At 35.4% G+C, this 13502-nt stretch overlaps 1 protein-coding gene across 1 annotated transcript in view; it reads right to left on the reverse strand.

Moving 5' to 3' along the window:
- The window catches only part of ELO3 (radical SAM domain-containing protein / GCN5-related N-acetyltransferase (GNAT) family protein), a 41080-nt gene that overhangs the window by 2798 nt on the left and 24780 nt on the right, over positions 1 to 13502 (reverse strand). Inside the window, exon 8 of the mRNA XM_089999507.1 lies at positions 5295 to 5447. Coding sequence (XP_089855633.1) covers positions 5295 to 5447 — 153 coding nt within the window. The remainder of the gene's footprint in view (positions 1 to 5294; positions 5448 to 13502) is intronic.

Raw genomic sequence — 13502 nt, forward strand, 5'->3', positions numbered from 1 at the left:
TCCTTTCATATGACCCCAAACATTTCATCTCTTTCCGAGTATTCTAAAAATGTGTCACCTTCTTTTGTTTCGACCGCGGATGGTACTTCTCTCGAAATTAAGGGAATTGGAAATTTTAAAACCCAAAACTTCTTTATTCCAAAAATTAGACTTATACCAAAATTAAATTTAAACTTGCTTTCTGTTTCTCAACTCACGGACCTTGGGTGTAACATTCAATTCTCATCTAATAAATGTTTAATACAAGATCACCGGTCCGGGAGATTGATTGGGGAAGGCTCTAGGAAAGGAGACTTGTACTATGTGGACTTTCTTCAAATTCCTAAAAACACCTTTTGTAATGTGGCCCAACATAAAGACATAAATGTTTGGCACAAGAGACTTGGTCATCCCAACATTACCAAGTTATCCTATCTACATTTTGTTAAATATCTTTGTAAAAATACTTTCTCTTGTAATGATTGTATTCTTGGAAAAATGAGAAGTATACCTTTTGAACCAAGAACTATGTTTAGTACTAAACCTTTTGAAATTATTCACTCGGATGTTTGGGGACCGGCACCTGTCATATCCAAAGGTGGTTTTGCTTACTATGTGATTTTTGTGGATGATTTCTCACGATATTATTGGATACATTTTCTCAAACATAAGCATAAAGTTTTTTTATGTTTTAAAACATATCATATGATGATTAAAAAACAATTTAATAGTAATTTAAAGATATTTAGGACCGATTCCGAAGGTGAATATCTCTCTAATGAGTTTAAGAAATATCTTGAGGATTTTGGCATTGTCCATCAAAGATCGTGTCCTAAGACCCCACAACAAAATGGTTTGGCCGAAAGAAAGCATAGGCATATCATTGAAACCACTAGAACCCTTCTCATTTCCCAAAATATTCCTAAAAATTTTTGGGCCGAAGCGGCTCTTGCTTCCGTCTATCTTATCAACCGACTTCCATCCAAAAATTTAGATAAAATTTCTCCCTTTGAGATTCTATATGAAAAAGAACCCGATTATAATAGGTTGAGAGTTTTTGGTTGTAAGTGTTTTGTTCTTACCGATAAAAATGATAAACTCTCACCAAAAGCCATTCCTTGTGCTTTCCTTGGCTATTCGGAAACTCAAAAAAGATTTCAATGTTATGACTCTAAGAATGATAAATTATATGTTTCAAGGAATGTAACTTTTTTGGAAAATGATAGTGGTTTTGAAAAAAATGAATCTCATTTAGAAAATGCCGATTACTCCTTTCTTTTTGACCTTTTATCTAAGGATGATGATATCTCTAGTGATGATGAATCAACATATAATAGTGAAAATGAAATGGTTGTGATCAACAATAACTCTAACCCTTCTACCCCACAAGAAGAAAATGTATCTAGAGAACCCATCACTTATTCGCATAGAGATAGAAGCACCTTTAGGAGTGCTATTGAACTATATAGTGAACCTAGTGAGACTATTTCCACTCATGATTCTCATCCTAGGAGAACTGAAAGAACTAGAAGGACTCCCTCTAGATTCGTATCTTTTGATTCTTTCTCTCCTAAATATCCAGCTTGTTTGAGTGTCATTCACTCTTATTTTGAACCAAAAAATTTTGGAGAAGCCAAACAATGTACTGAATGGAGAGAAGCCATGGAGAGTGAACTCAAAGCTCTTAAGAAAGCTAACACTTGGGAATTTCAATCTCTTCCCAATGACAAGAAAACTATAGGATGTCGATGGGTGTTCAAGGTCAAGACTAAGAGTGATGGTTCTCTTGAAAGGTATAAGGCTCGTCTTGTAGGTAAAGGCTACAGTCAAGAATATGAGATTGACTATGAAGAGACATTTGCTCCAGTAGCTCGTATGGTTACTGTCAGATGTCTTATCATCATTGCTTCAATTCGAAAATGGAATATTTACCAAATGGATATCAAAAATGCCTTTTTAAATGGAGATTTTAATGAAGAAGTTTACATGGATGCTCCACCTGGTATGTAAATCCCTAAAAATAAAGTCCTTCGTCTTTGTAAAGCTCTTTATGGACTGAAACAAGCACCCAAGGCTTGACACGATAGGTTTAACAATGTAATGACTGAAAATGGTTTCACTTCATGCTATACTGACACTGCATTGTTTGTTAAGAAATCTGATGTAGGGATTGTTATATGTTGATGATATGTTAATAACAGGTGATGATATTAAAGGAATCAAGAGCATTAAATCTATTTTGACTTCAAAATTTGAAATGTCAGACTTAGGATTTCTGACATATTTTTTGGGAATTGAGGTTGCCTATTCTCAGAGAGGCTATTTTTTGTCTCAAACTAAACTTGCTTGTGAGATTCTTGACAGATCAGGAATCACAGATGACAAGGTCTGCGAAACTCCTGAAATAGTAGGTTCGAAGATGAAGATTGATGATGGGATTCTCTTAAAAGATCTCACACCTTACCGGCAACTGGTTGGATCTCTAACGTATCTCAACATTACCAGGCCTGATATTTCTCATGCAGTACATGTTGCTAGTCAATTTCAACATGCACCTACTACAGTCCATATGAGCGTCATCCTTTGCATCATCAGATACATAAAGGGTACAGTAAACAAGGGAGTATTTTTATCTTCTACGTCTGAATTAAGTTTAATTGCTTATACTGACTCTGATTGGGGAGGTGACTCTGATTGGGGAGGTGACACAAATAATCGCCACTCCACCACTGGTTTTTGTATTTTTTTAGGTGAATCATTAATCTCTTGGAGATGCAAGAAGCAACAAAAAGTATCGCTTTCATCCACCGAAGCTGAGTATAGAGCCATGGCATCTACTACCATGGAGATTGTTTGGATTCGCAACTTGTTGGAAGATATGAATATTCAAGTTCAAGGGCCCACAAAATTATGTTATGATAATAAAAGTGCAATCTACATTGCCAAAAATCACATATTTCATGAGCGCACGAAGCATATCGAGATGGACTGCCACTATGTTCGTGAAGAATATTTAAAAAAAACCATTGACCTTCCTAATGTTACATCAGAATATCAACTGGCAGACTTCTTCACCAAGGCGTTGTGTTCTCCAAGATTTAACTTCCTTCTTGGCAAACTTTCGGTCGTGACACCCTAAGTTTGAGGGGGAGTGTTAAAATATTATGTCTCTTTTAACTGTAAACTGAAATACCCATCAGGGGTATTTCAGTCCTTTTACTCAATAGGTATCAGCCACCCTAATGGGCTAACATTTTTTCTTTTTCTTTTTTTTATTTACTTTTGCTTTTTACACTTTTTTTCTTTTTGACTGTTGTGAAAGGGACAACTCCATATAGCTGTTGGAGCTGCCCCAACAGTCACAAATGTGATCGTTGGGTGCACCTCCAACAGTCATATTGAGTTGCACCTGTGGCTTCTTTTTGCATTATAAATAGGCCTTAGTGGCCCTTGTAAACACAATCCTTTTTTGTGAGTGCATATGCAATAGCAATGCTTTTGTAAAGCCCCTCTTGGGAACTTATGAATTGAAGTTCATTTTGTTTCATGCTTTTGTGCATGTGTATCCGTGCCTTCGTGCACTTGTGAGTGTTCTCCTTTGTGCCTTTGTGCACTCTTTATATTTCTTGTATTGTGGTGTTACACACAATCTCTTTTTGTAGAGATTTTCACAACGCCAGGGAGCCGCCGGCCTCCTGCCGACCCTTCGGCAAACAGAAGGAGACGAAGAAGAAAAGAAGAATAAGAGAAGGGGAGAAGAAGGAGATGTGTACCTGAGAAAGAGCCGGCATCGTCGTCAAACAGAAGGAGACGAATAAGAAAAGAAGAATAAGAGAAGGGGAGAAGAAGGAGATGTGTACCTAAGAGAGAGTCAACATCGTCGGCGGCACCGGGGTTCGGTCGCACGTCGGGAGCGAGAGAGAGTGCACAATCAAGAAGGAGAGGAGGAGGAGCGCAGGGGTGAGGGCTTCCTCCTCACCCTTGCGTGATTTAAAGGGCACGAGAGGATGCAAATCGGGAAACCCCAAAGGGGTTTCCCGAATCAGCAGAGGGGGGGGGGGGGAATGAAGGCTCGCGGCTGCACAGGCGTTAAAAATGCTTTTTAAAGGGAAAACCCCCAGGACTCGGTTCCGGTTCAGGTCCGGGTCCGATCTTTTTTTTTTGTAAAATTGTGGGTTTTACACCTACCCCCAACGAGCAAAGCCCTCAGAGAGATGAGACAGCTGACCCTGGGTGCATTGACCGCACCCAGGGTCATTTATGTTCAACTTTTGAACTATATATATATATATATATATATATATATATATATATATATATATATATATATATATATATATTTGCCGCACCCCCGCACCCACACCCATGTGACAGATTTTCAAGTATAATATATAAAAATGTATATACTATGTATAAATAACATGGAATGTTTTTACACGAGACAGCTCGTGTTCGGCTTGTCTCATTCTGGACGAGCCAAGCTTGAGCTCGGCTTGGTTAAACATGAACACAAGCCAAGCCACGAGCTCAATCCACTAGTAAATGAGCCAAGCCCGAACATGCTCTGTTTGGTTCGTTCAGCTCGTTTACCAGCCCTACTCACCAGCATTGTCGTCAGTATCATTGTGAATTGAACTGAATCCGCAGATTCATATCGTATCAGCCCACAATCAATACAAAACAAGCTAATTCAGCTTATCTTTCTAAATATTTTTAAAAAGAGTTTATTTTTTACATTATTTTATTATTTCACAGATGTGTCATCTGCTGGTTAAAAATTGACCGATTCAGCTTGATGAGGTTTAGAATCTGAATCAACCGATTCCCTGAATCGTTTTGAAAATCAATTCAGGGTCCGATACGATTCTGACAGCATTGCTCACCAGATAAAAATGTTTGAGTAATTTCCAAAAGTCTACTTAATTTATCAGTATCACGAAAAGCAGCCTAGCACTTCAGCTATTACATTCAGCCCCCTATTTTTTAACGTTTATGACTTTAGACACACTTGGTCCTAAAATCACTCAGTTGACATTTGTTTAGTGAAACAAAGTGACTGAAATGCCCTCAATGCTGATTTGTTCAAAAAAGACCAAAGATGACAAATATGAGTTGTTAAAAGAGGACAGAAAGATCGTTTTATACCTTAGGCAGGTACGTAAGACTTTGTAGTTTGTACATATAATCACCAAAGAAAAGCATCAGGCCATCAAAGTTTCCATTGAAATTGTGCAGAACTTTAGAACAGATATGGATCTCATCTTCGATTGAATTGTTTAAAGTATCACAGTGCACTTAAGAGTTTAAGAGTTCACCTGATGTTGCAATTTATCAGCATCACGCCCGTGTACTGGAACTGCTGTTCCATAGACATGAAGTTCACGAACGATAGAGCATCTTCCCATGAGTTCAGGGCATGTTGTATTCCGACCACATTTGCGTAAACGCAGTAAACCAACAAGAATGTCCTGCACACCATAAAAAAGATTATAGATAATGAATCTTATGAAGCAAGCTTCCAGCATACAGGTACTTCAAACACTGAAACAGTTCTACCATGTAAGATTTTATTACTGAATGCACTAACACCTTAAGCTTATGCTTCAATAAAAGATGTTAACCTATTATCATTTGGTTAATGTTAATGACGAAAGTGTCAGATAGAAAAAGTTGATATATATAGGAAAACTGTTAAAATATATGTACTTACATATATATATTAATATATATATATATATATATGTGTACATGTCTTGTCTAGAATACCCGATAAGGGTATTCTAGTCTTGTCACATAGTTGTTTCTAAAAACAACTATTTTATTAGGTTAGACTTTTCTTATTTTAATTAAATGTAACTTTTTATTTTTTATTTTCTTTTATTTTTTTGAATTACAATGGGGGTCCCACCATAGAGTCGTTGGGACCCCCATTGTAATTAAATATGACCGTTGGGGGCTCCCAGTGACCCTATGTGGGAGCCCCCAATGGTCTCTCACTCCCTCCTCTTTTGTGTATAAATAGGGGACCTCTCCCCTTGTATTTCTCAAGTGTTCTCAAGCCTTCTTCAATACAATAACAACAACAACTACTACTACTACTACTACTACGCCTTCATCCCAAAATAATTGGGGTCGGCGATATAAACCAAATAAGAAAATCATTCTGGGTCTTCCACATGAATCCTTCTCCTCCAATAATTTCTATCCAAAGTCATGTCGTCGGTGAGGTTCAAAGCATTCATATCCTTTCCTATCAAGCCTTCTTCAATAAAGATATTATTCTTTAATTACTTATGTTGCCTTTTTAAGACTTTTTGTATTGTCTCATTGTAAACTTCTTACTCATAATTCCTCTTGTGCCATCGTGCTTGTTCATTATTGGACTTTATTAATGCTTTTGTATTCTTGGGTTATATTTTTGCATACTTCGTTACATGGTATCAGAGCAAGGTGCTCTTGATTTTGTTAAAGCTATCTTTTGATAGTTTGTGATTCAGGAATCTCTTCCATACTTTTTGTTCATCCTCTTTCTCAGTCTCTACAGAGAATGAGCATAAGATTGATCTTTCCTTCAAGTTACATGGCACCAACTATATGATGCGAGCATCCGCCATGGAGAACAACCTTAAGGGCAAAAAGCTTTGGAGATACGTGATGAGCTCCATTCCAAAACCACAACTCAAACTTACCAAAATGGAAGAAAGACAAGAAAAAACTCTAGAGAGAAATGCTCGCACTGAAGCCATTGAAGATCACCACCAATCTAAGATAGAGGATTGGGAAAGTAAACATGCAAAAATTCTTGCATGGTTTATTAACAATGTGGAGCTAAAGATATGTGCCAACATAGCCAAATTCCGCAAAGCAAACGAGGCATGGTTTTTTATGAAAGGTATGTATACTCAAAAAGACTTTGCGAGACAATTTTTTCTTCAAAAAAAAGTTTTACCATTAAGCAAGGGAACATAAGTGTCCGTGATTATTTTATCACACTTAATCCCTTATAGGACGAATTATCTCTTCTTGAACCCAAATGAGTTGTTAGTGAAGATGTTGAACTTAGAAGAGAGCAAATGAAAAAAGAACATTTTTTTTCATTTTTACACGAGCTTAGGCCCTAATATGAACAAGTTAGATTTTTTCTCCTTCATAGATCTAAGCATTTTCCTTAAAGGATGGCGTTGCCGAAATATGCCAAGAGGAAACTCATCTTGGCATAATAAAGAAAGGAGATGAAGTATTAGTTGTATCCAACAACGACAGTCATGTTAAAACTTATAAGTCTCCCCACTTTGTGAGAAAAAATGACTATAATAAAAACTATAGGAAAGTCATTTGACGTCATTGCCATGAACCGAGACATATAAGGCCTAATTGTTCCAAGTTATATGAAACCCCTAAGAACAAAGTTGCTTCCGTCGAATAAACTACACTAATGAAGGAAGAACCAAACAAAGAAAATGATTCTTTTTCACTAGCTCAATTATCGGAGGCACTTCAAATTCTACTCAAATCTCCATCTACATCGAGTGCCACCATTGCCTCTTCCTCTCCTCCAGGTATGTCTTCTTGGATCCTTAATTCGGGGGATTCTTTTAATATGACATTTTTGTGAAAATATCTTCAAGAATATCAAGTCCAAAGATGACTTGATTAGCTCACAAGAAACATAAAAAGAATAGGTGCACAAACATAAAAAAAAGTTATCTTTTATTGAGAGAGAAAACACGCCAAAAAGCATTACATACAATAGGGAAACACCCCTTATTTATAGACTAAAATGGGACCAAAGGAGGGGCTCCCATATAGATGTTAGAGCCCCTCCAACGGTCATATTTATGACCGTTGGAGCCCCTCCAACGTATATTATGTGCACCCCTCATTCAATAATAAAAAAGGAAAAAAAAAAGAAAAAAAAATACATATTCAAATGAATATGCGAGTTACATGTGAAAGACAGATTTACCCTTAGAGGGTATTACAAAGAATATATATATATATATATATATATATATATTAGATACAATTTAACACCCCCCTCAAACTTACGATGTAATGACCGAAAGTTTGCCAAGGAGAAAATTGAATCTAATAGAATAGAGTGTCTTAGTAAAAAAGTCAGCCAATTGATATTCTAATGTTACATAAGGAAGATCTATAACTTTCTTCAAATATTGTTCTCTAACATAATGGCAGTCCATCTCGACATGCTTCGTGTGCTCATGAAAGGTGTGATTTTTTGCAATATAGATTACAATCTTTTTATCACAATACAGCTTCGTGGGCCCTTCAACATGAACCCCCATGTCCTCCAATAGCTGGCGAATCCAAACAATCTTCATGGTTATAGTTGTCATGGCTCGGTATTCAGCTTCAATAGATGACAGAGACACCTTTTGTTGCTTATTGCATATCTAAAAAATTAATTATTTCCCTAAAAACACGCGAAAATCAATGGTGGAGTGACGGTTATTTGGATCACCTCCCCAATCAGAGTCAATATAAGCAATTAAATTTAACTCAGAAGATGAAGATAGAAATACTTTATTATTCAAAGATCCCTTTATATATATGATAATTCGAAAAATTGCACTCATATGAACTGATGTAGGCGCATGTTGGAATTGACTTGCAACATGAACAGCATGTGAAATCAGTGTTTTAAAACTCGCCGAGTCAACTCGTTGACTCGGCTCGCCCCTCCAGCGAGTCAACCCGGCAAGGCAAACTCGGTTTGCCAAAACTCGGGCTTGACTCGGCTTGACTCGGCCCGACTCGAGCGAGTTTTGTGATGTTTGAAATTTGTTTTTTGAGTTTCAAATTACAGTTTTTTGAGTTTTGGATGCCTATGGGAAGTCACATTTAGGTTTCATCATCCATTTGTTACGTGAACAAGCATTGTACATATTCAAATATTAGTAGTCTTTTTATAGTTGTGCCATTAATACATTTCCTACATAGTTTTATACATGAGAAAATTGCTTATTTATGTTAATATTGGGCATTCTGTAAACTTTCAATATGCACATATATCCCTGTTTTACATTTATGGATTTGTTAGAGAGGGAATTAAAACTTTTGAAACAAGCTAGCATATATGATTGGCCATTTTAGGAACCTTAGGTAGTAGCAGACTGAACTCATGGTGACCAAAACCTCTAATTCAAGTCATGAATTAGTCAAAGTGCTTGTATAGATATCAAATTCAATTATTCAAGCAAACCTCTATAGCTCTTTGCAGTTGTTTTTATATTCTTATAGACATTTGGAGACTATGTTTACTCAAAAACATGGTTTCAGACAAATTATATATTGTTTTTCTTTTAAAATCAAAAGTTAACAAAACCCGGTCCGAGTCATCGAGTTGACCCGCCGAGTCACGAGTCAATAAAGAACGAGTCGAATTCTGAGTCACGGGTTTTAAAACCTTGTGTGAAATATCGAGTCCAGTGATGCTAATATACATCTAAGACCTAACAAGTTGCCTATAAAGAGTGGGATTGATTTTTAACTTTGTTCAGTTTCACAAACTTTATCATTTGTAATTCCTGACCTGTCAATAATCTCAAATGCAAGTTTAGTTTGAAATAAGAAATAACCCCTATGAGAGTAGGCAACTTCAATGCCTAAAAAATATGTCAGAAATCCCAAGTCTGACATTTCAAATTTATCTTTTAGTATAGACTTTATACTCTTAATCCCTTTAGTATCATCACCTTTAATTAACATATAATCAACATATAATAATAAAATCACAATTCCTGCATTGGATTTCTTGACAAACAAGGTTGTCAGTAAAACATGAAATAAATCCGTTTTCTATCATTAAATTATTAAACAGATCGTACCAAGCCTTGGGAGCTTGTTTCAAACCATAACGAGCTTTTCATAGGCGAAGAACTTCACCTTTAGAAACTTTCATTCCTGAAAGAACATCCATGTATATCACCATTCAGAAAGACATTTTTGACATTCATTTGATATATGTTTCATTTTTTAATTGAAGCAATAGTAATAAGACACCTAACAGTAACCATACGTGCAACAGGGGCAAAAGTTCATCGTAGTCTATTTCATATTCTTGACTATACCCTTTGGCAATTATACAGCTTTATACCTTTCAAGAGTCCCATCATTCTTGATCTTGACCTTGAAAACTAATCTACACCCTATAGTCTTCTTTCCATTAAGATCTTGAAATTCTCAAGTTTTAGCTTTTCTAAGAGCTCTAAGTTCATTATCTATAGCTTTCCTCCATTCGACAATTTTCTTGGCTTATTCAAAGTTTGTAGGTTCCACGTATGATTGGATGGCACTAAGGCATGATCTATATTTAGGTGAAAAGGATTCATATAATATAAACCTAGAAGGAATTCTTCTAGCTCTTTTGGTTCTTCGAGGATTTAGATCATTTGTAGCTCACTAGATTCACTATATTTTTCAATTGCACTTCTAAAAGTGTTTATATCTCTATGTGTATAGGTGATAGGGTGATCAATAGATTGATGAAAGAAGTTATTTTCTTCTATACTTTCATTATCACTAAGATCATTATATACAAGTTCATCATCACTATAAACATCATCATTTCTAGATAACAACTCAAACAAAAAAAAATAATCCACGTTTTCTTTATGAGGTTCACATTCTTCAAAACTACTAAAATTTTCCAAAAAGGTTACATTCCTATAAACATATAATTTATCATTTTTATTATCATAGCATCTAAAACCTTTTTGAGTTTCGGAATATCTAAGAAATGCACAAGGAATAGCTCATTGTGAGAGTTAATCATTTTTATCCAATAAGAACAAAACATTTGCATCCAAAGACTTTCAACATATTGTAGTCGGGTTTTTTTTTATATAGAATTTCAAAAGGTGAGATTTTATTTAAATTTTTTGAGGGAAGACGATTTATAAGATAAACGGATGCAAGAGTCGCCTCGACCCAAAATCTTTTCAGAATGTTTTGAGAAATAAGCAAAGTTCTAGTGGTTTCAATAATATGCCTATGTTTTCTTCCATTTTGTTGAGGTATTTGGGGATAAGATTTTTGATGAACAATTTTATAGTTTTCAAGATAATTTTTAAATTCATTTGAAAGATATTCACCTCTGAAGTCGGTCCTAAGAATCTTTAAATTATCATTAAATTGATTTTTAATCATCATGTGATATGCCTCGAATGATGCAAAAACCCCATGTTTATGTTTAAGGAAATATATCCAACAATATCTAGAATAATCATCAACAAAAACAATATAATATGCAAACCCTCCTTTAGATATAACGGGTGATGATCCCCATACATTCGAATGCACAAGTTCAAATGGTTTGGTTGTAAACATAAATCTTTGTTCAAAAGGCAAGATTCTCATTTTTTCAAGAATACAATCATTACAAGTGAAGTCATTTTTACAAAGATCTTTAACAAAATGTAAATAAGAAAGCTTAATAACATTAGGATGCCCAAGTCTTTTATGTCAAACATTTATATCTTTATGTTGGGCAATATTACAAAATGAATGTTTTAGAATTTGTAGAAACTCCGTGCAGTAGAGATCTCCTTTTCTAGAGTCTTTCACAATCAACTTCCCAAACCGGCGATCCTATACCCAACATTTATTTGATGAGAACTTAACATCGCATCCATGATACGAGAGTTGAGAGACCGAAAACAAATTTAAATTTAATTTTGGTATAAATCTAACTTTGAGAATAAAGAAATTTTGTTTTTCAAAGTTTTCAACTCCTTTGATTTCGAGAGAAGCGTCATTTGCGATTGAAATAAAAGATGGTAAAACAATTTTTTTATATTCGGAAAGTACAAAAATATTGAGTCATATGAAAGGAGACACCCGAATCTAAAAGCCAAAGAATCTTACCGGGAGGAGAAGAGGATGATACGGCGGCACCGGAAATGGATCCTTTGACGAGAGGTTGAAGAGCCTCCAAAGACTTAACTTAATGATAATGCACCATTGTTGAAAGTAGATGGAATGGAAGTAAATGGATTCTCTTCCTTGTGTGGTTAGAACGTGGTAGACATAGCCACCTTCTTCTTCCACTTTAGACAAACCGGCTTAATATGCCCCGGATTTTGGCCTCCTTCCCTTACTACTCGATTTTGATTTTGAAACTTGTTGAAATGAGGAGGCTTATATGTTTTTAAATCGTTTCTCGACCTAGAGACAGCATAAGCTCCTTCATTCTCATCTTTAGTTGAAGGCATAGCTAAAACACTTTGATTGGTTTTACCTATTCCAATGCGAGTTTCTTCTCCACTTAGCTTAGTAAGAACATCTTTAAGAGGTAGAAAGGTGAAAGAAGATAAAAAAGATCTTATTTACTCGAATTTGGGTCTAAGCCCATTCAATAAATTAAAAATCGATCTTCTTCTAATTGTTTGTATCGTAGCTCAATAGCTTCTCCACTCCATTTTGGTTCAAAAATAGCAAGCTCATCCCAAATAGATGATAATTCGGTGAAATATTCTCTAATGGTCATTTCGCCTTGTTAAAGGGTCAATGCCTTTTTTCGTAGGTAATATTTATGAGATAAGTCTCCCGAGGTATACATCCTCTCAAAATATTCATAAACTTGAGACGCCTTTTTAAACTTCAAAATGTTGGCATTGATTCTAGTCTTAACCGAAGAAAAAATCCATGAAAGGATTTTGTAGTTTCTCATCTCCCATTCTTCATTTTTTTTTTATATTCTTCAAAAGCGTTTACTCTTTCTTCTCCATCAAGGACTTTTATTTCTCCTTTTTCAACTATAGTAATTTTTTGCTCGGATTTCGGAATCGTACCTTTGATCTATCTCCAAAGCCCTTTTCCCTTTATGTGAGCTTCCATATTACTGGCCCAAACTGTTAAAATATATGTATCGATACATATATATATATATATATATATATATATATGTGTGTGTATGTATTTCTTCTAATGTACCATAATACCCCTTAGGTATTACGGTCATTTCACACGGTACTGTTAAAATGTATCTTATATATATATATATATTACATCAATACCCGATAGGGGTATTTTTGTAATTTCACTAGTTGTTTTAGAAAACAACTATTTTCAGATTTTGTTAAAATGTATTTTTTCTTTTTTTATTTTTCTCATTTATTTTTTGTATTTTTTATATCACAAAAGGGGCTCCAACCATAGAGTCGTTGGAGCCCCAACGGTCACAAATGTGACCGTTGGGGGCTCCCAACGACTCCATGGGAGCCCCCTTTTGGGCTCTCCTTTTGAGGCATTTTGCCTCCCCTTCTCTCCTCTCCCTTTTGTATAAATAGGGGTGATCCCCTTGTATATTTTTTATTCTTGAGAGCTCTCTCTCTTCTCAATAAGAGGCTTTTTACATTGTTGCCTTCTTAAAGGCTTGTGCTTGTATTGTCCCTTTGTGGACTTGTGATATTGTCTCTTTTATTCATTGTTGTAAGTGCTTGTATGCACTCTTTATATTTCCGCAATATCTCATTACATGGTATCAGAGCCACTCGATTCTT

Source organism: Nuphar pumila, chromosome 3 (assembly GCF_984573655.1).
Source record: "Nuphar pumila chromosome 3, dmNupPumi1.hap1.1, whole genome shotgun sequence".
NCBI lineage: Eukaryota > Viridiplantae > Streptophyta > Magnoliopsida > Nymphaeales > Nymphaeaceae > Nuphar > Nuphar pumila.